Source organism: Eptatretus burgeri, chromosome 15, assembly GCF_056783735.1.
Source record: "Eptatretus burgeri isolate ZD-2024b chromosome 15, Ebu_testis_v1, whole genome shotgun sequence".
Taxonomy (NCBI): Eukaryota; Metazoa; Chordata; class Myxini; order Myxiniformes; family Myxinidae; genus Eptatretus; species Eptatretus burgeri.
The window spans coordinates 54526531-54551228 of record NC_140975.1 but is presented as its reverse complement, the minus strand read 5'-3'; the positions used below and the strand labels follow the sequence as shown (position 1 = coordinate 54551228).

At 41.9% G+C, this 24698-nt stretch overlaps 1 protein-coding gene across 3 annotated transcripts in view; it reads left to right on the top strand.

Annotated features, from left to right (window-relative positions):
• Nucleotides 1-24698, top strand: part of RICTOR (RPTOR independent companion of MTOR complex 2) — a 112365-nt gene that overhangs the window by 22459 nt on the left and 65208 nt on the right. For all 3 annotated transcript variants that reach the window (XM_085856026.1, XM_085856024.1, XM_085856023.1), the window contains exons 12-21: nucleotides 5787-5874; nucleotides 6024-6120; nucleotides 14722-14788; nucleotides 15074-15157; nucleotides 15619-15719; nucleotides 18402-18582; nucleotides 18666-18755; nucleotides 19326-19372; nucleotides 23166-23301; nucleotides 23679-23878. In XM_085856026.1, the coding sequence (XP_085712152.1) occupies nucleotides 5787-5874; nucleotides 6024-6120; nucleotides 14722-14788; nucleotides 15074-15157; nucleotides 15619-15719; nucleotides 18402-18582; nucleotides 18666-18755; nucleotides 19326-19372; nucleotides 23166-23301; nucleotides 23679-23878 (1091 nt within the window). The remainder of the gene's footprint in view (nucleotides 1-5786; nucleotides 5875-6023; nucleotides 6121-14721; nucleotides 14789-15073; nucleotides 15158-15618; nucleotides 15720-18401; nucleotides 18583-18665; nucleotides 18756-19325; nucleotides 19373-23165; nucleotides 23302-23678; nucleotides 23879-24698) is intronic.

Sequence of the window (24698 nt, the reverse complement as noted above, 5' to 3'; positions counted from 1 at the left end):
AAATGAAAATTTTGAATCATGCTTACCTTGTTAATTATAATTTCAAGTGTGTTTTATCGTCACCAATATTGAAGCGAAAATGGGAAGGAGAAGAGGTAGGAGTGTTGAGCGCCAAAGGTACAGGTTTTTCCGGCCTATCTCGCCAATTTTTCAGTCAAACTCTCCTACGCATGAATCATCGCTCGCGTCACCGCTGTGAGCGCGCAGCAGCGCAAGGAATTCCCCTTGAAGAAAAGCGAGTCATAGTGACGTAACAGCATTGAATTGATCAAGGGCACGCTTTACTGGCGGATTGGCTAACAAGGGTGCGGTGAAGCAGTTTTTAGTTATGACGCTATGAGGCATCAGTCACAGCTTCAAACTTTTGAAAATTTGAAAGTGCGAAGCTATGAAAGCGATCATATATTGATTCATTAATTATGAATCCTCATGCCCCACCAAAATATTGCTGTGCCCCACCTTGAGAAACACTGGTGTAGACTGTTTTTTTGTTTTTTTTTGAAAATTGGGATGGTGACTATCAACTTGTGTTTTAACATGTGTAGTGATTTTGTATTTTGGGAGTTTCATCAGAAGTGGTTGGTGATGGACCGCATGCGTCCTACAGTAACCCGGTGGGGGTGGGGGGGGGCACAGAGAGGTGCAAGATCAGAAAGGAGGCAGAAGAAGACAGAGGGATGATCAACTTGTCTACAATGGAAAAGTGATGGGCCCATCGATTCAACTTCAACACTGGAGATTCCAATAGTCTTTAAGGCCTTGGTTTCCATGGCATCAAGCTGAGCACAGTGTGAAGAAGGGGTACCAGCCCTGAAGGGAGAGCAGTATTCCATCAATCTACGGATGAAAGCCTTATATGACACATTACCACCTCAGCCAGGAGAGGGGTGGATCTTGGACTGTGCATGTGCATTCAGCCGGTTTAGACCTCAAAATCAAATATCATGTGATCGAGATCAGGTGATCAAACTTGTTTTCGGTATAGATGTGTCAACAGGATGTTGGCATTTATAATTATTGCTAACATGGCATAGCCAATATAAAAATACAATGATATGCTGTCATATTGCTACATGGAAGTGGTTGTGGGGGGGGGGGGGTTAGATACATAGTTAGATCGTGTTAATGGATGGTGTGATCACATGGTGTAGATTCCCCTTGTAATAGTCTATTTGTCTCATGGTAAGTCCTTTTGTAAAATGTGCACTGACAAGGTAATGAGTGTTAACTTTAAGACAGTTGAGAATAGAGTAAGTTTGTTGTGCAAAACCTGTTTTCAAGCAAGGCCAGGTGAGGACTTTGACATGAAGGCACAGAAAAGCACTACGTGCTTTTAAAGGCAACATTATTTACTGTTTCACCAGCGCACCTTGGGCCATGGTAGCGAGGTCAGCTGTAGAGCCCTGGCTGAGGGCGGAACACGTTTTATAGGGTCCGCCCCGCAAGGTGGGATGGCCTAAACGAATGTGCTTCACCCACACTAGTAGGTGGCCAATGAGAGGGATTCGCCATGTATGTGGTCAGTCACAAAGTTTACTCGGGACGTTGTCACGCTGCGCGCTGCAATTGGTGCTGGACCTTCAGAGAGGCAGCGTCCCTCTTCTCTTTGCCATACCTCTTTGCTTTGTTATTGTGCAGAGCAGGAGGACCGTGCTGGAAATGGGGATGCTCCCTCACAATCCCTTGCATCCACCTCGACGACTTCATCGACATCGTCCCGTCCTGTGCCATATCATCCCTTTGCAACACCAGCTTACATGTGCCATACCGGACCCAAAACCAGCTCGTGCCTTGCTCAACTCCTTGGTTGTTCCCCATTGTTGTGCGAGTCCCAGTATTTATTTTTGGTGCCATAGTGGGTTATTTCCCTCCTTGTACATAAACTTGCGTGCCCCTTCATCCCTACTTGCTATCAATGAAACAGGCGACATGTCTACCCTTAACTACCCTTAATTTTAACCTGAACTGTTATTTCTTTTTCCAATAAACCCATTTTACCTACGAGTCGTTTTCCTATCTTTTGCCTCCCACACGTTGCACCACCAGGTTCGGCTGCCATTTGAGTGATCCTTGAGGGAATGCAAGATTGAATGCAGTAAACTAAAAAAAAACATTTTGGAAGCCGCGGCGGTCTTATACCACTGGTTCAGAGGGGTCTATGTTAATGGACGCCTCTGATGTGACAATATATTATTATTACACACGAAAAAAAATTAATGTGAAGGAGCAAAAATAAATCATTGTTCAATAAACTGTAATTTACTTTTAATTACATTTACCGTAAAACAAAGCTCTCAAAGACCTACTCTTGAAAAAGTATAGCGATGCATTGATGTCTAGATGAGTAGTGTGGAGGCAGACATTGTAAGAGGGGTGTATAGGCAGATACATAGTTTAGATATACTGCTTCTTTCTTCCTGAATGTTCATGATCATAGGTGAATATTCATAGGTGTCATTTAATGTGGCAAAATCTTTATTGCCTTTTCACATTTATCTATGGTTGAAAACCAACCACACAACCATAGTTGTTGGATTATTGTGTTGTTGTTTTTCTTTCCAGGAGTGAGGCTCATTGAGAAGAGCAGAGTAGAATTGACAGTCAGACAAAAATCGGTGCAACCAGACAGTAGAACTGTTCAGGAATAGACGGTGCAAAACAGAGAGAACACTGACTTGTCTGTGATGTGGCAGCAACAGACCTTGGGCTTCAGCCTCATCACAGACGATTCCAATAATTTTGAGAGCTTAAGATTGCACAGAATCCAGGAGAGACAGATGTGATGCTGGGGCACCAGCTCAGAGCAGAGACAGCAGCATTTGATTGAGCTACGAGCAAAGGCCTTCATTGTTTTTTCAACAGTTTTACATGAAAATACGATTAACTAGGAGGGCACTCGGTTGGGCACATACCTCCACCACATAATGCCTGATCCACGAGAACATATCGGACCCAATACATTTTTGAAATGTCATGCTATGCAGTACGAAATCGTTTTTGGCTCTATCTCTCAATGGTGAAGAATCACTTAAAAAAAATTCTCTTATCCAGATCCAGATTCGGATCTTCACCAAAATCTAATCAATTCATCCTTAACTAGGAGGGCACTGTAGCCTTGATTTGACACACTGTAGCCTTTGTGATTAGTTAGGTGATTACTTTTTCCCTAAAAGTTTACTTTACGCACTGCTGTGTAATGTGTTTACTTGCTGACACCTATGGGTTTGGGATCAGAAAGTTTAGCGTTTGTTCTTATTTTTTAGCCCCCGTTTGACTTCGTCTGAAACGGAGGCTTATGAATTTGGTCTCGATTTTCATGTCTGTGCATGCGTCTACAACCATATCTTGGACATGTATGGATCAATTTTATTCATACTTAACACAAAGACACCTCATGATGGTATGCACGTTATTTTTTTTCCGACATCAGATCCAAGATGGCTGACTGGCGGCCATTTTAGTTGCAAAAACATCCCGGTGTCGAACACGTCCTCAACCATTTCTCGGACATGCATTTACCAATGTTGTTCAAATTTGGGACTCAGATAATGAATGATGGCTCACATAAGTACATTATTTTTTTTTTCAACAACAGATCCAAGATGGCTGACTGGCGGGCCATTTTAGTTGTAAAAAAACCCGATGTTGAACACGTCCTCAACCATTTCTCGAAAATACATTTACTGATGTTTTTCAAACTTGGCACACAGAATGATGGCTGACATATACATGCCATGTTTTTTTTTTGAGATGAGATGTAAGGTGGCCGAGTGGTGGCCATTTTGTAACTTAAATGTGTCCCCAACTATTTCTCAGACATGCATAGTCCGATTTTGTTCAAACATGGCACAAGCACAGTACATAATGGCATACACATGCCCTCTCACTTTATTTTGTGATCTGATCAAAGAAGGCTGACTGGTGGACTAACGGCTATTTTAGTTGTACATACAGTGCCGATAGAAAGTCTACACCCCCTTTAAAATTTTCTCCTTTTCCTGCCTTATAGCCTGGAATTAAATTTAATTAAACCAGACTTTTTCTGCTTTTATTTACACATTGTAACCCACAACTTCCAAGTGAAAAACAAATTCTACAAATTTCAGAAAATTAATTTAAAATACAAAACTAGAATATCTTTGTTGGATAAGTGTACGCCCCCCTTACAGAGACAATTGTAAATTAGCTCAGGTTTAACGAATCCCCTTCAATATCACATACTAAGTGAAATGGCCTCCACTTGTGTTAAATTGTAGTGATTTTGATGATTTCAAAATAAAATCAGCTGTTTCTGTCAGTTTCCTCCGCTGGGTAGTGCATTTCACAGCAACGACTCAACCATGAGCACCAAGGAGCTTTCAAAACACCTGCGGGATAAAATTGTGGACAGGCACAAATCAGGGGATGGATATAAAAAATATTTCAAAGGCCTTCGATATCCCTTGAAGCACAGTCAAGACAATCATTAGGAAGTGGAAGGTGTATGGTACCACCAAGCCCAGATCAGGCAATCACTCTAAACTGGATGACCACGCAAGGAGGAGACTGATCAGAGAGGCCACCAAGAGGCCAATGGCAACTTTGAAAGAGCTACAGGGCTTTATGGTAAAGACTGGTCACTGTGTGCATGTGACAACAATATCACAAACACTCCACAAGTCTGGCCTGTATGGTAGGGTGGCAAGAAGGAAGCCATTACTCAAAATGGCCCACCTTTAGTCCCATTTGAGGTATGCAAAAATCCATGCCAGAGATTCTGAAGCCTTGTGGCTAAAAGTTTTGTGGTTTGATGAAACCAATATGGAACTTTTTGGCCTAAATGCAAAATGTTACGTTTGGTACAAATCCAACACAGTATATCACCCAAAGAGCACCAACCCTAATGCAAAGCATGGTGGTGGCTGCATCATGTTATGGGGTGTTTCTCATCAGCAGAGACTTGGGCACTTGTCGGGATAGAAGGGAAAATGGATGGAGCAAAATACAGGAAAATCCCAGAGGAAAACCTGCTACCCTCTGCAAGAAAGCTGAAATTGGGACAGAAGTTCACCTTTCAGCATGACAACGACCAAAAGCACACATCCAAAGCTATACTGGAGTGACTATGGAACAAAAAGATAAATGTCCTTGAGTGACCCACTCAGTGCCCCGACCTAAATCCAATTGAAAATCTGTGGCATGACTTGAAGATTGCTGTCCATCAACGCTCCCTATGAAACTTGACTGAGCTTGAACAGTTTTGTCCAGAAAAATGGGCAAATATTGTCCAATCAAGGTGTGCAAAGTTGGTGGAGACCTATCCCAACAGACTCACAGCTGTAATTACTGTCAAAGGTGCTTCCACCAAGTATAAACTCAGGTGGGTGGACACTTATCCAACCAAGATATCCTAGTTCTGTATTTTTAATTAATTTCCTGAAATTTGTGGAATTTGTTTTTCACTTGGAAGTGGTGGGTTACGATGTGTAAATAAAGGTGGAAAAAGTCTGTTTTAATGCGATTTAATTCCAGGCTATAAGGCAACAAAAGGTGAAAATTTTGAAAAGGTTGTGCGCACTTTCTATAGGCACTGTAAATATGGGCTAGCCCTTTCACTCCATTCAGCAAAATTACTAAAAAAACAGGGCTATGACATTTTATGTCTGTTTTTTAATTGTTTCATCTATCTTTGAAACTTATCCAAGCATTACTCACTGGCATACTACCGATCAGCTTTGTCACGAGAGTTGACCAGTGTTGAAAAGCAAAAAAATAGTTTGCCATCTCCCTCTGGACCTTTCCCCCAGAAAGCTGTGCTCGATGTTCTTTTTGACATATTCCGCCTCACCATCCCCGTGTGGAGCCAAGACTTTGCCATCGCGCTAAGGAGCACTGGTGAGCTGGGACACAGAATGGCGGAGAGCGATAAGACATGACGTGGCGAAGCAACTTGTGTCACACAGCACAGCTGTTCTACATGTCTAATACATAGTATTAATTTGCTCTCACATGACTTAATCTTCAAAACGTTCTCTTACCTTCAGAACCTGGCTATGACATGGATGTTGGCAACTGTCGAATCTCAGAAGGTTTTATTGTGGCAGAGGCTGAAGCTGTGATCCCACATCATGGAGGATCCCGGTATGAACTTATGTGGATCCAACTACTCATTGAGGACATCGCGTGTAAAATAATATATCTGATCCTTCACAACCAAGATAAGCAAAAGTTGGGGATTCTTCATCAGAATGATTGTGCAAGAGTGTACAATGGGGAGGAAAGAAGCATGCAGATTGGTGTTATTTTTTGTTGTTAGACTTATGCATGATGCTTATACATGCAGGGAATAGATATTCTGGGGCCTCAATGTGTTGAAACACGTTTTGTGATGTGGTGAGTCTGGGTAGACATTGTTCACATCTGATGGTAAAGGCTGTGGGTTGCATTGAAACTTTAATTACAGAAAGTCACAACTAAAAAAAAATGAAGGGACGCACTATGTGAGGATGTGCAAGGGAATTTAAATACTCGAGGAAATCATATGTTCCATCATATCCATGTTTGTTTTTTTCATATTACATTAATATGATCAATATATTTATCTTCTTTTCACAAGTTCATTTCATACAATTAACATTGTATCACTTACGGTTTGGGATTTGCTCCCTGTGTCGGTTAACTCTGCAACTGCTGCTTCCACCTCATCAAAGCAAAGTTATCTGAACATGCTTTGTCATGCTTTTCTGTTCTATTTTCATGCCGTTGTTGCTGTTTGTGTTTTCGTCCAATTTTCCATCTTAAATCATACCTTGTTATGTTGTATTGTCGAATTTGTTTTTATGGTGCTCAAGGCTGACTCCCCAGATAGCCGCCATGTAAATTCTGTTTCTGTTTTGTCGCCGTGTTTCCCGTTCCGCTTTTTCTTTCCCACGTAGTATTGTTATTTCTACCTCCTCAGTGTTATCCTATTCCAACCTCCTCTCCTCGAAAACAAACTTTATTCTTCACTCCAAAACGATCTTAATCTGCCTGAATTTACTTCTGCCTGTATTTCCTGAACGGTACTTCATTATTTATCTCTCCCTTTTCTCAATATATCCAAACTGAATCTTCACTGAATGAAATGCTTCTTCCTTCTTCTTTTAACAGCATTTTAAAACATGTTAAAATGCTTCACTTTCCTTATTTATCCATCATGAATACCCCATGTATTCTTCTTCTTCATCACAAATATTATGTTCCAAACCTGTCTGTCACCTAAGCACTTGGTCCATCAACCCTACTCCCGTACTAACAGCACCACTTTTCTCCATGCCTTTGACAAAAATTATTTCCATCCATCCCATGATCTTTGTCCATTTTGGAAATATTGAGAAGTCCAGTTTGCAGAGGTTGTCTGCTCATGCTAATCAAATCCCATTCACATCCTTTAATGGTATCAGTGCTCTCCCCCACATCTCCTACAAGCCCGCGTCCTTCCAATCCCACAACTTCTATGACCCCTCTTTCTGCATCCTCCCTCACCTCATCCTCCCAAAGTTTTCCCCTCACTCCAACCACTCAAAGCTTCCACCTCACTCCACCTCCTCTAAGCCTCCCTTTCACCCTGCCCCCTCAAAGTCTCTCCCACACACTCCCAACACCTCCATTGTGCTTAACTGTGTGGACCTCAAACATCCGAGGACTCCACTCCAACCTCACAGATCTCTCAATCCACACTGCTGCTGATATACCAGACATCATCTGTTTAACAGAATCCTTCCTCCCAAAAGACATTCCTGACTCTTTAGTGTCTCTTCCTGACTACTATCCACTCTGATTTGATAGCCCTGCACCCTGTCCTGGTGGCAGAGTTCCACTTTACATCAAGAACAAATTTTCTCACTACTCTTGTACTGATCTTACACCTCCCAACCCCCAGGAGTACCTATGGTTGTGACTTCCCATCCGCTTCCACTTCTCCTTTGTCTACATGTTGCACCAACCTCGAAACAATGACGACTCCATCTACATCTCTCTCTCTCCCTCTCTCTCCATCTAGATATCTCTCCAACATGGACCAACTTTTAACCACTTACCCCAACTCTCTCTTCTTCACTTGTGGTGATTTCAATTGTCACCATGCCAATTGGCTAGGTGTTGGTACCTCAATCACCAGCTATGCCACTTCATCAAAGGACTTCTGTGAGACTGACTCAATCTGAGAACTTTCCAACCCAGATTTCTCACAATAGCAAATCCTCTCTTCTGGACCTGGTGATGACCAACATCCCTGCAAATGTCTCCCACTCTTCCTTTGCTCCAATTAGTTCATCTGATTGTATGCTTGTGAGAACAGCATCTCTTTGGCTATTCTCAGACAGATGCCTCAGTGCCGGCAAGTCTGGCAATTTACTCAAGCAAGCAGCCATTTCACTTTAGGACTGTTCTCGTATATCTACCACCCCTGATATTAATTCAGCCTGGGAATTCTTCCACACAAACCTGCTCTCTCACCTGATCTCGTCACACCAAACTGCTCCTGGACTCTGTGCCTCTCACACCAGAGAAGTTGAAGTTTCTGATATCTCTCGACTCCAATTATGCAACTGGACTGACGGAATCAGCTCAAGTGCCCTTAAAAACCTACCCTACTGCTGTTGTACATCGTATTTTGCTCTTTTCATCCTATCATTTGCCTTCGGTCATCTTACATCTGCTTGGAAATCAGCCAACAGCACCGCATTACATAAACAAGGTGCAACAACTGATCTACTTAACTACAGACCTACAGATTGGCTTAACTACAGCTTACTTCCAATCATCAGCAACATCATGGAATCCACCATCGCAGTTGGCATAATGTCCTTCCTTTTCTCCACCGGCCTCATCTCAGATGATCAATTTGGATTCAGACCAGGTTACTCCACCTTGGACATGCTGCTTCTACTCTCTCAACAATGGATGGAGGCCCTCAGTATCAGACATCATATCAGGGCCATCTCTCCAGACATATCTCGAGCTTTCAATACAGTGTGGCACCCCACCCGTCTTGCTCTCCTTGGATGCCTAAAGCATGCCTAGGCATCCAATGTCAACTACACTCTTGGGTTACTGACTAACTCCACTCTCATAGCCAACATGTGGCTCTCATTCCTCTCCTCTTGCTGTCAAGGCTGGAGATCCCCAAGGTAGTGTTCTAGGCCCCCATCCTATGCCTAATCTTCATCAATGATCTCTCTGACTGAAAAATCCTCTTTATCTATTTGCTGATGACTCCACCCTCTGTCTTGACATCACTCATCCTTCAAAAGAGGCAGGCAGCAGCCACTACTCTCTTTCTTCAGACCTTGATATAATTTCGAGCTGGTCGAACACTTGGAGTGTGTCTTTTAATCATGACAAATCACACACTATCACTCTCTCAAACCCTTCCATCTACTTTCTTCACAATCTTATTGAAGACGTCCATTTACTCAAACTCTTAGGTCTTACTATCAGCCATGATCTTTAACAGGAAAACCACATTTGAAAGTTTATCTCCAAATCCAGCTGTCAACTGGGCATCTTCCACCATGCAAAGTCATTCCTTGGCACACCTGAACTCTTACCCACTTACAGGACCTTAATCCACTGCTTGATAGAGTACAGAGGCTGATGCCCTTGCTTCACATCTTGCTCATCTTGACACCATAGAACTTGATGCAATAGAAACTAAGGCCTGCCAGATCATTGGAATATCTTGCAATGAAGCTGAGTCTATGGGCCTATCACTTTTCAATTACAGAGAGGTCGGTGGTCTCTGTCTTCGACAACCTCCTTTCTGGTCTTCCCCATTTGTCCTTTGCCCCCCCCCCAGGTTTCAGCAAAGCGCACGTGATCCACCATCTGGTGAACTCCCAAAATCCAGAACCGCTGCTCACCTCCACTCACTTGTTCCTCTTTTTTCCCCCTGTGGAACAAACTTCTACACTCTCTTCAATCTCATTATTCCTTTCAGGTCTTCAAGATAGCTGTTCACCATCTCAAATCTTCCTCCAACCAAAAACCATGATCTTTTCTACCTCTATCTCCCTCCCACCCCAAGCCCACCTTCCAAATTTCCACCTTTTAATTCCTGAGAGTTTGCTCCCGTATCCGTCTTGATTCCCACCCCCCCTCCCCCGGCATCTTCCTTCCCCCATTCTTACCTGCATCCCTTGTTTGTCCATCCCTGTCTATTTTGTCCCTCGGCCCTGCTGTTGGTTCCCCCTCTCTTTTTGCTGTTCTTCATTTACTGTTGCGTCCTGATCCATTCAGTGTTCAAGCTCTTCAACGAACCTTGACTTTGTATTCAAAAAAATCCCAAACCATTAGGGTGGTCCAAAAACAGCAAAAAATAAAAATAAAAATTCAAATGTTGTCTCCACAAGCCTTAAATTATTCCACTATGATTCACTAATGCGCATAAAAAAATTTAAGTTGATCGGAGGTGATTTAGAGGTTGCTCCATATGACGACTTTTAGTTTCATGAGTTGTTTAAATTAGGGTATGGTCAGGTACGATTACGGGTACTTCTGGATGTCCGAGGTGGAAATGGAGTGCATTTTTGAACTCTATGGGGTCGATTTACTCTGAGAAATGACTGCACCGACATTGAATTCACTACCATTTCGAAAATATGACCTAAAACAAGATTTATCATTACTGGAGTTGAGTAGCTCATCCTACTCATTTCGATATTTTCTAATCTATAATTAATGTGTCGTCCGTCTAAACATTTCTGAGAGTAAATTGACCCCACTGAGTTCGAAAATGCAGTCCCTTTTTCACCTAGAAAGTACAGAAGTACACGTAATCATATCTGACCATACCCTAATTTTTCAATCAATGGAATTACAAACTATTAGAATATTTCGTCTCATTTACCAAATACCACTAACATATCCGCCTCTATTGCTGTCTCCACTCGCGCCTGAACTTATTTCTAGCCGGCCCAATATCCAGTGTTTTAGATTCAATGATTCACGAAAAATATGTTAGTTATTTATTTAGTTATTATTATATTAAATTAGGGTATGGTGAAATGCGAATCCATACACTTCTGAACTTCCTAGGTGAAAATGGACTGCATTTTCTAACTCAGTGGGGTCGATTTACTCGAAGAAATGTTTAGACGGACAACAAATTAATTATAGATTAGAAAATATCGAAATGAGTCGGATTAGTTACTCAACTCCAGTAATGATAAATCATGTTTTCGGTCATATTTTCGAAATGGTCGTGAATTCAATGTCAGTGCAGTCATTTCTTAGAGTAAATCGACCCCATCGAGTTCGAAAATGCACTCCATTTCCACCTCGGACATCCAGAAGTACCCGTAATCGTACCTGACCATACCCTAATTTATTCAAGTCATGAGACTAAAAGTCGTCATATGGAGCGACCTCTAAATCACCTCCGATCAAGCTAAAAAAATTTATGCGCGTTATTGGATCATATTAGAATAATTTTAAGCTTGTGGAGCAACATTATATTTTTTTTTGACTTTTTTGGACCACCCTAAAAACCATATTTAACTCAACATCCACATCGTTTAAACATCTACAGATAGGGGATGTAGCCAGAGTCTGGGCACACAATAGTGAGTTGCCCGGACCATCAGTTATTTCAAGTTGATGCAAAAGTTTACTTTTTGGTATCGCTTTGAAGGTTGGGGTCTACAGAAGAATTTTGGTCTGATTGGACAATAATCAGCTCTCATGGGGGGCAATGGATACCGGATAATCGGGGGTTACCCGATCCCCCCAGGTGGCTAAGTGAAATATTGAAACTGTTGTAACTTTTGAACCGATGATCCGATCTGAACATACGATGTCTCCAAAGATTTTGGTTGAGGAATAACAACTTTTATATTCGAGGTATATTGCCACTAGAAGCCACCATTATTCTCATCTCCAAGGACATCTTCAAACTCAATGTGAAGTGCACTTGCATAAAAGTCTGTTCGTCATGCAAGTCGAAATGCACTAAACAGGTGAGTTAGAACAGTTTGCAATACTAACAAATATATAGTCCATTTTTTTCAGTCGTTTTTGGATTGCATAATACTGTTCAAGCAGTTGTTCACCACCAGTGACTTCTAGTGGCAGCTTCTCGTAGCAATATACCTCGAATATAAAAGGTGTTACTCCTCATCTGAGATCTTTAGATACCTCATATCTGCAGGTTGGATCATCGGTTAAAAAATTACAACAGTTTCAATATTTCACATAGCCACCCGGGGAGGGAGGGAGGGAGGGAGGGGTCGGGTATCCCCCATGCCGCCATGGGGGCTGATCATTGTCCACTCAGCCCAAAATTGGCCGATGGACCCCAACCTGCAAGGTGTTGCCGAAAAGTAAACTTTTGCATCAACTTGAAATGAAAATGAGAATTCACTCATGATGGGTACCCCACTGCAGTGGCTTACTCATGTTAAGAGATACTATACTTTTGGAGTTTTAACGTTTACATAAATGCATTCAAACCCACTAGCTTTTTGTCCTTATTTGAAGGACAGCATTTTCCAAGATACAGTGCCCCTCTTTCCGCCACCCTGCTGGCAATGCATAAGAATAGCAGTTTTGCTTAAGTTTTATCCTGGCCAGCATCATATCCTGATTATACAGCTCAATGGTAAACGTGCAACCAACTAAAGGCCCAGTCACACCTTGACGTTTTAGCCAGCAATGGCAACGTATCAAAATGTATGTAAAACGCTGGCTTACGCTGAACTTTTGATGTTTTTTTTTTTAAAGATTCGGACGTATTCATAACGAGTTGGTCGTATGCATAACATATTAGTAACGGACACAGAACATTTCGTTGTCTTATAGATAACTTATACCAACGAATGCTTAGCCTGTTGTCGGCGTTCACAACCTATGCCCAACGATAGTCTAACTTATGCATAGCGCGCTGCACGTATCGCCAACGATCACGTGGCGTAGCCTATTAAAAGGCTGCCGCAGAACGATTCAAATCATAACCGCTGGAGAAATGGAAGTGTCAACATCGCAGTCACACCTTGGCGATCTTGCCAGCGTATGCCGACCTCTGAAAAATGCGTCTAAAACACTGGAGCACGTCGAATACAGAATGGGTAAGTTTGGTATACGTGAATAGAACGCTAAAGTACGCTATCATACATCGTAGTAAGTGGAGTATGTCTTGAAATTTTAAACGTGTTAAAATTTTTACAACTTACTTGCCGCATGCCTCACACGTTCTGCATGCGATGGGAATAAGTTGTACGCACGATATGCGATCGTTGGCACACGTCGACAAAAGTTATTTGTAAGTTACTCAAGTTGAAACACGTCGAGGTAATGGTTAGCGTCAGTGTTTCAGACTCCCTGGTTTTTTTTTTCTTCGGTATGACGGTGATGTTGACACTTCGATTTCTAGTGCGGTTATAATATAATATAATTAATAGGCTGCTGCTCAACAATGTAAATCATAACCGCACTAAAAATCGAAGTGTCAACATCACCGTCATACCGAAGAAAGAAAACAAACCAAATAAAAACACCAGGGAGGCTGGAACACTGACGCTAACCATTACCTTGACGTGTTTCGACTTATGATAACTTACAAGTAACGTGTGTGGACGTGTGTCAACGATCGCGTAACGTGCTTACAACTTATGGCCAGCGTAGCAGAACTTGTGAGTAATACGCTGGCATAAGTCGTAAAATTTCAAGCATGCTAAAATTTGAGGACAACCGCAAAGTACAATGATGAAAGCCAGCGTACTACGACGTATGGCAGTGTTTTTCAGCGTGCTCTCGATGTTTCCAAAACTTACCCATAACGTATTCGACGTGTGCCAGCGTTTTAGACAAATTTTTCAAAAATCGGCATAAGCTGGCTAAAACGTCAAGGTGTGACTGGGCCTTAACCAACTGAGCAATTCTGCTACCCTTTAAACAAAGCATAATGCAGGAATGATTAGAAATGGGGGAGAATCCCACCTCCCACCAATCAAAAACTGAGAGCAGATGTTAGGGGTAATTAGCCAGGTTGTGATTGGGGCATGGGAAGGCACTGCAAGATAATATGTGGTTTTATATTGAGGCTTGATTAAAAATCAATACTATTGAATAAGAACTTAGGAAAGAAGACTGCTTGGTGTGGTCATGTGCAATGTAGGTCAAAGATGAAGCTGTAAAAGTCAAACATTCCATATCTTTCTTGACAGTTTCAATCCATATATATTTAGGATGTCCTCTCCACTTTCTTACTTATACCAAGAGCTACCAAGAAATAGCTCTTTGTAGAATGAAGAAAACTGAGAGGACATCCTAAAAAGGTATGGATTGAAACTGTCAAGAAAGATATGGAATGTTTGGCTTTTCATGAAACTGATGCAATGGATAGGTCAGTATGAAGGAATGTCAACATTAGACTAACCACTTTAAAAAAATGGAAAATGGCCTTAAAACCATTGTTGTGGTTGTTGTTGCTGCTGCTTTGTTGTCATCATTGTTATTGTTGCTGCTGCTATTGTTGTGTATCGATGCTTGTTATGCATTGTCAATAAAATTGTGGAAGGCCATGCTGTGATCAAAACATCATACCTTTCAGACTTTATTCTTAGATGAAATCCACAGTTAGTTATATTTTTGTGTTGATTGCCATATTTCAATCTACAATTTTTTTAACGTGATATTTCTTAACTTTGACATCCTTCAACTCAATCTTTTTTGTCATTCTTTTACTCAATATTACCCTCAACTCAGGCCCAACTTGATTGACATTTACCTGGCGCTCCTGCTTTCAACTTGTCTACAACATGGTTTGCTTGAGGTGAGGAAGAAACTCTGCTACTTTGCATAAACATTTCCAATCTATTAATTATATGCAAAATCTTTCCCTGTACCTCGGAAAAATTATGATGTCGAAAATTAAACTTTTACAACAAATGTCGACTTCAGCTTGAGACATTATGGGGAAATGATTGACAACCATATAAATAACATGGTTTATTAAAAATACAGTGCATTTAGTTGGCTACAAAAACTAACATTACAGCCTTAATACAAGTACTGACAAAATTATTCTAATAAAAAAAATGTTGTTTGACTTCAACAGGGATTGGCTGAGGTCGTATGTGGTGGTCAAGAGGAGGAGCTTGTTGTCAGGGCAACCATTCTGCTTGGAGAAATTTTACACATGGTGTTGCACAAGGATACACTCAAACCTTGCTCACGAGCACACTAAAATCAGTCATCAGTGTACCATAGTCTTGCACACCAACACACTCCTAATACCTTGCATACGAGCACACCAACCCCTTGCACACTGGCATTCCCATATCTCTCACACGAGCACACTGAAACACCTACACACGAGCACATCAAAACCCAGGCACACCTGGAACCTTGCACACTGAACATGCCAAATCTATTCATCTGGGCACACCAAAGTGTTTCACAGTGGCACTCTGACAACTCATACAGGCACAACCAAATTTAATACATTGCAGACCCAAACCTCAAGCATTGCCACAACCAATCTTTTTATACAAACATACTGAAACCTTGCACACACCTTTTTGTGTTTGAAATTGATGTGTGATTACCTGCTCAACACTGTATGATTATATGAGCTGGGTGTACCTCTATCATTATGTGCAGTGCAGCGGCCTTCTTCCACATGAGCCCGGCCTACGTGCACAACTCCTGCCACCGCTGGTTAACCGTGCTGCGGGATTTCACGGGGATCCACGGCAGAGACAGTACGTGTCTCCTAACCATCCTGTTATGGCCTACAGTAGCTTGGCCCATTGCTATGCGCCACTTTTATTCATTACTTCACATGATTCCCTGTAGTTGTAACTTAATCTGTAGTTGACTAGTAACTAGCTTTCCTGGGTTTTGCCAAAAATATATCCCTCTGTTTAATTCACCATTCATTTATTTTTCATGTTTTTTTTCCTCTTATTTCAGATAATGATAGCTGAGGTATTGCAGGAAACGATGCCCTGCACAAATGAAGGAAAGGCTTTTTCTGCAGAATTCCACATCGAAACGTAATCCTTTGTCGAAACTCAAAGAAAATTCAAGAGAAAATTTAACTGCAGACATGCCCCATGCAAAGAGAGAATATTGAAATTAACGAATACATTTTGAGAGCAGGCAACTGTGCACAAATTAAACTAAAAATCAACGGACAGACCAACTCATTCTGGACGTCCTTTGCTGAGCACTCCTGAGGTCGTCGAGAGGGCCCAACAGTCAGTTTGAAACGGTCCAAAAAAGTCGCTTTGCAGCCACAGTCAAGAACTTGGACTGACAGTCAAGTTTCAGGAGGATTCTCCATGATGACATGAAACTTTATCTTTTTCCATACAAGTCAGACACAAACTCAATGGCCGAGACAAAAACAAGCATCTTGAAATGGCCCGGTGGTTTGTGGAGAAAAGTGAGGAGGAGCCTGGTTTTCTCAATGACATTTGATTCTTTGATGAGGTTCACTTTTTGCTTAATGGCCAAGTCAACTCGAGGAACAGTGTCTACTGGGGCACAGTGCCACCCGATGAGGTTCGCCAAAGAGAATTACATTCATTCAAGTGCATTGCCTAGTGTGCAATGGGTTAGCATGGCATCATTGAACTGTTCTGGTTCAAAGATGACAGTAATTCCATGACCATCAACTTTGAGCACTTCATTAAAGTGCTGGATGAGTTATAGGCTGCTTGAAGTCGCAGGAGAAGCTTTCAAAGAGGAAAGCAATGGTTTCAGAAGGATGGGGCAACCCTCACACCACAAATTAATCCCGTGAGTGGCTGACAAGCCACTTCGGTAAGAGAGAGAATTGCTGACACTTCATCATTGAGTGGTCTCCACATTCCCCTGATCTGATCCCACTAGACTTTTTAGCCAGCCTGTTCGAAGAACAGAGAGCTATAGCGATACCCCCGGCGTAAGCGTCAGCATCAGCATCAGCGTAAGCGTGAAAATGTTAAAGTTTTTGGTGCAAGTTATTTTTTCCTTTCTAATGTTTTTATCTACCACTCTATATTTTATACGCCCGATATATATATATATATATATATATATATATATATATATATATATATATATATATATATATATATATATATATATATATATATATATATATATATATATATATATATATCGGGGCGTATTATGTGATACCGGTCGTCCGTCTGTCTGTCTGTCTGTCTGTCCGTCCGTCCATCCGTTCTTGTCTGCACTCTAACTCCCAAAGTTTTCAACTTTCACGTTTCATATTTGGTACATAGGTACAGACTGTGGAGATGGTGTGTAGCGACATACGTTCGTCATCTAAAGTGGTTGTCATGGCAACCAGGATGCTGTTTTCCATCTGTTCCTGTCCGCACTCCAACTCCCAACACAACAAATTACTTTTTCTTTGAGATGCATTTCTCATGGCAAGGCGAGTACCACAAAATTCGGACCATTGAGCGCATCGTTATATAAGCCGCATCCCCTAAATTTAAAAAAAATCTGGAATTTAAACACACACAAGCCACACTGGTTTATAAGCCGCAAATATTGCACAAAAAACCAAGCGCAAAAACGTCCGAAAATTAGCCACAAAAAGTATTGCACAAAAAGATTAGGCTTTGAGTCTAATCTGAACAGTAGAAACACCCCAACCATCCACTCTCTTTGTGTTAACCCAGTCTTCAAGTTCGTCTTCCAGTTCGGGCCATCGGCATTTCCTACCTCTGAAAGCCTTTGTTGACTTTTTGCACCAAGAAAGTTCGCCCCTCTGTGAGTTTTGAATTCCTCGTGTGGACCTCTTGTTTACTGATTACAATATACAAATACATATATTGCCTTAAAATTATTTGGATCAGACTTCACTGCAATGCTTTAAAAAAATATATTATTAGACTCGTCTTTTAAAAACGAAAAACGATAAATGTATAAACAGGCGAGCATTGTGTGGCTTTGACACCACACTGGTTATCTTCGAGGCTATGTAATCAAAGAGAAAGCTAAAGCAATCAATCACAGAGAAAGTTAGGTCCATCCCACTTGCCAAATGCCAGTGTGTAATGAACAACTTCACCTGTCGTGTTCAAATCTGTATTCAGCGCATAGGTGGCCATTTGGAACATATGATCGACCGAGTGCCAAACTAAAGTCTTACAAGTTACGGTTCTGATATTTGGTACACTTGTTTCACACAAAATGTATCACATATTCCTGAAGTTTTATATAATTCAGAATAAAAATGAATGTATTGTAGATTTTTTAATGGCTTTGGGTTTTTTGGAGTACATCCTGTATCTATTTTTTTTGCCATTACTGTATTTCCTAAAGTTTAAAAATAATCGGCCTGACCTTCTAATTTTCAAGAATATTTTGGTGTCTGCACTTTGATCCTTTCACGCAAACCTTATTCCTTCATTTTTTTGCAGACGTGCTGTGGTGGCCCTGGCACGTCTGTCCCGGTTTCACGATGCTCGCCGGCGTCCACCCCATCATCCTTCACTCTACCTCTCATTACTGTTGTCACGAGGTGCAAGTGCAGGTGTTGGGCAACATAGCCATCCCACGGAAATCAATCAGCGATTGCCCAGAGAAGGCCTTACTGCCAAGGTTTGCCTACACGGTTACAGCATTTATCTGTGAGGATGTATGGATTTTCCAACTGATTGCATTATGGGTATTGTGGAATGCAGGAGTGTGACGAGATGATGATGATGTCACGTGTGCTTAGCCACAAGGAAAACCTCAAGTGGGATTGGACAACAATTAGTATGCTTCTGGCGGTGAGTTCTTCGTGATGATGATGATGATGTGCGAAGATGCTTGCAATGATTTGTAATATAACCCTTTTGTTTTAACCATTCCTTTCCAGGTTATTGTGATTTCCACTCTCCCTTCACTCACTTTTCCTTTTTTGTTCCTTCGCACTTTCTCCCTGGTTTTCCCTTCCTGTTATTTCAGCCCCATCTTTTGTTTGAGCTTGTATCCATCTTGTTCACGCATGATGTTCTCCTCCCCCTCCTTGATGTCCTCTTTTATGTGATTCTTCCTCCAAGTAGCTTTGATTTTCCTTTGTGGTTTTAAAGAGAGAATTATTGTTTGCCATATCAGGATTGTGTTACTCGTAGCTATGCTCAGGAAAGGAAATGGTGAATGTTGGTTTTGGTGAAGTGGAAGGAAATGGTGAAGTGGATGAGATGTAATTAATACAGAGCAAAGGGTAGGTGAAAGGAAATGAGTGGTACCTGTGACATTTGGAGATCCTTTTATTTTGAGATGTGCCTTGCGTAGAACAATACTTTTCTGTTTAACATTGGGCATCTGTCTAACAATGGTGGTTTCTGCATTTTCAGTGGCCAAATGTGAACCTGAAAGTTTTCAAAGATGAAAGTATGCACAGGTGAGCAGGGATGGTGGGACAGATGGTTGGTTGGATGGAATGAGTTGAAATTTGGTGGTTGTACTTGGGATATGCCCAGAAAGGTTTTATCCACTTTTAAAAAATCATAGCCGCAGAGGTTTGGGATGGGGCGATGCAAATGATCTTTGTAATTTTGTATTGTGTAGCACTGCTACCGGTGGTAAAGTGTATTTCAACTCTCAGCGGTTTACAGTATTATAATTACAGTATTATAATTACAGTATTATAATAGTACCTCTATGACAACTTTATAGAATTGAAAAGTACTCGGCAAACTTACATACGTGCTTCATATTTTATGCACTTCCAAACCGCTGCTCGAAATAAGTTGAAAAGTGATGGTTTCACTCAGGGTGTGCTCATAACATTATTCTGAGTTGGGATGGACTCCTCCAACTTCGATTTATATTTTTATGTGAAAGTGGGGAATTCTCATAATAAGTTGGTGAATCGTCATACCTGCTAATGCACTCCTGCACTGCTGGACAGAATAACTTGAAAACTGCATGCTATAAAAACAGAACGACACTCAGAAGAGCTCATACCTTCACAAAGCTGAACAGTTTACATATTGTATCACACCAATATGCCGGATCTGGGTCCAGACCTGAACTAAAATCGAATCGGCTTGTTCTTGTCACTTAACCAACTCATGCACCAAGTTTTGTCATAATTTAGTCACAACTTTATGAAATATCATGCGATACAGTATATCGTTTTTGGCCCCATCTCACAATGGTGAAGAATCACTTTGGAAATGAAAAAAATTCTTGTATCCAGATCTTCAACAAAATCGAATCAATTAATTCTTGTCACTCACCCGATCTGTCCACCAAGTTTCATCCGAATCCGTCAACAACTTTTTTAGATATCGTACTATATTGTTGCGTGCCGGGGTCCGGTGGTGAGAACGACCACTAGGTGGGGGAAGTTACGTCATCTCCCACCAAACTCCCGGAATTGTAGGCCGTCGCTCACGGATAACTCCGTGACGCGGCGGGTGGCTTAACCGACCGTGGACGCCAATACCTCCACCGCGTAGTGTATGGTCTTTTTGTCTCGAATCAATTTACCTAATTAACCACGCGGTTTCGACTCCCAGGGAACCACTCCCTCGTTACGCCTTGCCCGAACCGGATCACTCTACCAACTACGGTAGAGTACCAACTACCAACTATCAACTCCGGATCGGATGCAGCCGAGCGGAACTGCCAAGGACGTACCGGCTAGAATGAACAGATTATCAGGGATAAAGACCCGGTTAAACTCAGATCCGAACCATGCTGGACCAATGAAGGAAAAGAAAAACGAACTGGGAACATTTCTACATAATTTATTTACACTAAGCGAGGAAATTCATGTGGTACAGGAACAGGTTTATTGGTGTGTTGTGCAGGGGACAGAAGAGAGATGAAGTGTGACAATTTTACAGCAACTTATAAAAGAGGACACAGAGCAGTTTTGTCGCAAGAATAATACAGACAAGATTTACAATGATCAAATAACTTATACAATGCTACTTATAAGACAGGCGCCACACACTCAAACACACACTCGAACGAAATAAACCCAGTTGAATGGCAAAGGACTTTTGCAGCCACGGAGGGAGGGAGCTGAGGTCGCAGTCCTATTGGTACCTGAACGTTCCGAGGGAAGGGACACTCCGTGGTGCGGCACCCTACAAAGGTCGTGCAGTTCGGCCCACGGCCGCACGTCTGGAGACCGTGTCTACGAAGGAGCCCAGGTGGAGAGCGCGGAGTCCAAGGTAGAATGGGGAAGCAGACAGGACCCAACGAGAGACCCGGTCAAGGTCGGGTGTACTCGGACCAGCACAACAGAAGGGCCGCCGAGGCGAGACATGGGCAGGCACTGCATGTTTACGACCTTCCTTCTTCAACCAACAACCAAGGGACCAACTCAAATAACGACCTTCCTTCCTTCTTTGCAACCAGCCAACGAACCCACCGAACTCTCTCACTACCAACCAATGAACTCTCCGACTCTCTCACTCTACTCTGAGGATGGTGTCGTAACTTATAGATCCCCAAAGTCGGGGAGGGGTCTTGGCGAAGCTGACGTCACCGTCCGCCCTGATTGGACAGGGCCTTCATGGGGTCCGCCCTTCCTGGGTGGGATTTCGGCCAGGCCGGGAAAGCCCGCCCACTCCACGCGTGTTTGAGGAAGGTGGTCGGTGGTACAGGCAAGATTGAATTGGAACGTTTGGGGAAGCCGAAAGGAACTGCGGACGTGAAGATTCTGCCTCGGAAAAACGAGTCTCCGGAGACGCAGATGGACAGTAGTACGTTGTTGCCAGCGATCCGAAGGCTGCAAGCGCTATGGTACCGTGGATCGTATGGAGGGGATATAATGATTTATTAATCTAGCTAAAAAAACATTGCAACACACCCCAGTGTCTGCCCACTACACACAAGGTAGGGATCTATCTACACATATACTTATGGCATAACTAACTTCGGGACAACTGTATGTTTGTATGCATACGGTTCCTAGAACCGTAACAGTATATTAGTTGAGCATGATCTCTCAATGGTGAAGCATCACTTTAAAATTTCAGCATCCGGATCTGGATCTTCACCAAAATCAAATCCATTCGTCTTTATCACACACCCAACCTGTCCAGCAAATTTCGTCCTAATCCGTTTCTCAACTTTTTGAGATTTCCTGCTCACAGACAAATAAATAGATAGACAGAGGTCAAAACATAACCTCCATCCACCTTGTAAAAATCAAACTCCCACAAATTGTACAAATTATTCTAAAATAAGCCAAACTATTGTCATCACAGACGTGGAGGGAATGGATTTAAGTATACGTGTGTATTTGTTTGTTTGTGGGACGAAATGCGTTGAAACGAGATGCTTGTACTCAGGATGTGCATGGGAATATGGTAGTAAGTTGGGATGGCCACCTCCAACTTAAAGTTTCACGCCTTTGCTGCTCCCATAGGGAGTGAGTGTTTCTAGTCTCTGTAATTTACTGCATCTCCTACCTGTCTAACAATAATAATAATAACAACAATGTATGTTACCTTACAATGAACTTCAATGCAGAAGGGGGTCATTAGGCCCATCTATCCACACCAATGGTTGTTTTTTCCGTGCTTTATCCTTTTTAACTGAGCAAGGAAGCAGAATGGACAATTTTTTAAGTCTTTTGTATGATTCGGACGGTGTTCCCAGACTCAGAGCAGATGCTCCAACCATGACACCACTGAATTTTAACTTCCTTCCTGTTTAGCACCGAAGAAAAATCAAGCTCCTCGTGCTTTCAGGCTCTGATTGTGCTGTTGGCTTCTACTGTTTTCTCTTGTGGCATCAAGAAAAGTGTATAGTATCAAGTTGGTGATGCAGCACAGGTTAAATGGGAAAAATTGTAAAAAAATTTCGACATCTCCATTTCCTTGTCTTTCTTGCTTGTACAGTAATAAACCTGTACTTGACAAATTTTACCGCTTTTCCAGATTGCAATTAACCGGCAATTGTATAACAAGCAGCAGTGTATTGTTCATATGTACTAAATTATCTGTGCAGGCAAGGAGCTTAAAAGCACAAAAATCACTTTTGATTTTGTTTGAAATGTTTGTGCAAGAAACATCAAATTATCAGTGAATGATTGTTTGAATATGATTCATTGAATATTACTTTCATAATAATTGTTTGGTTTTAAGTGGATACAAAAGAAAAAATGCAGTAATATTCATATGCTTTCTGTAAGCTTGAAAAAGGTTTTTAAAGATTTCTTTGTGTGCCAGGTGGTTGCGACGGTTGGTGTATTTCTACAAGCCGAGTAGCAGACTGTTCTCTACGGTCGATGCCTCGCATCCCATGTCCCGGCGCCTTGTGCGCTGTGCGCTCGCCCTCACACAGTGCCTTGCACGCTCCGAAGAGGTGCCCTTGGGGGAATGGAAGGAGGGGAGGGGGAAGTGTGTGGTTTACAACGGGAAGGCAGTGATCTTAAAAAAAAAAATCAACCAATTTCTACCATAATTATAACATTACATTCATAAGTTACTATTTTATAAGTATGGGATATATATTTCAAGTTCCTGAGGAATGGTTGTGTTCCTTCAATCAGAGAATGGAAACTGCCTGTTGATTACCTCACTCATCTTACTATGACATTTAATCTTTGGATTTATTTCTTCTGCATGATCAGATGCTCAAAGTTTTCCACAACACTAGTTTTCTCCTGTCCTTTTCCAGGCTCAACAGCATTGCTAACATCTAAGTCATGGTTCCATGTGTTTGTATTCACATGTGCACAGGAAGGTGAATGTTATTTGGATGATCTTCTTCGAGATGTGGTGCAGTGGCTGGGTGGCTGGCTGGAAGGGGCGCGTCAAAGTGGCGAGCGATGTAGTATAGGTGGCGGGGGTCTTTCCCAATATTATCCTCTTCTTCTGGGATATCTCTCTGGTCTCCCACGTGGGGCTCGGGCCCTCGAACGCACTGGTGTTTTCCAAATGTATGCAAAGCTTGGAGGGTTTGTGCAAAATGATAACAAGATATGCTTTTGGAGGTTTACCTTCATGTACAAATAAGGTATTCTTTGTAGGTTTAGCTTTGTTTACAGCAAGCACCCAACACGTTGGTTTTAGATGTCTTTTTTAATATTCGATTTTTACATGCTAAGGATTTCATTGAATAGGTCTGGATTTTTTTGTTGGAGGTGTGTGTGTGTGTGTGTGTGTGTGTGTGTGTGTGTGTGTGTGTGTGTGTGTGTGTGTGTGTGTGTGTGTGTGTGTGTGTGTGTGTGTGTGTGTGTGTGTGTGTGTGTGTGTGTGTGTGTGTGTGTGTGTATTTGACAGTCCATGCTAAGTGGGCTGATTGCAATGAATTGTGTTGCAAGTGCTGTTAGCCAAGCCATTATTTCTCGAATGTTCCAGGTGTTACAGAGCACAACATTATTACCAATGGGCACATTCACGAGATTAAACAGAAGTTTTTAATGTTGATCTTTCAAAATATATTCCAGAGCAAATCCTTCCAGTCAGAATACATAATGCACCAAAAGTTGTTACATATTTGTTGATGTGATTTATTGATGGGTTTTTGTTGAATTATGATATTGATTTGTTTTTATGTGAGCACACATGTGAATTGTGTACAATGTCAAGGCTTGTGGAGGAGCTTGAGGAGCTAGAATGGATCAGGATGTAACATAATTAAAACAACAGTCGAAAGTGGGGTGGGGAGGCAGAGAGGGGTGGAAACATAAGAACAGCAGGGTTGAGGGACAAAGTAGAGGTCAGGTCAGGTATGGGAGCATGCGCCAGAGCAGCACG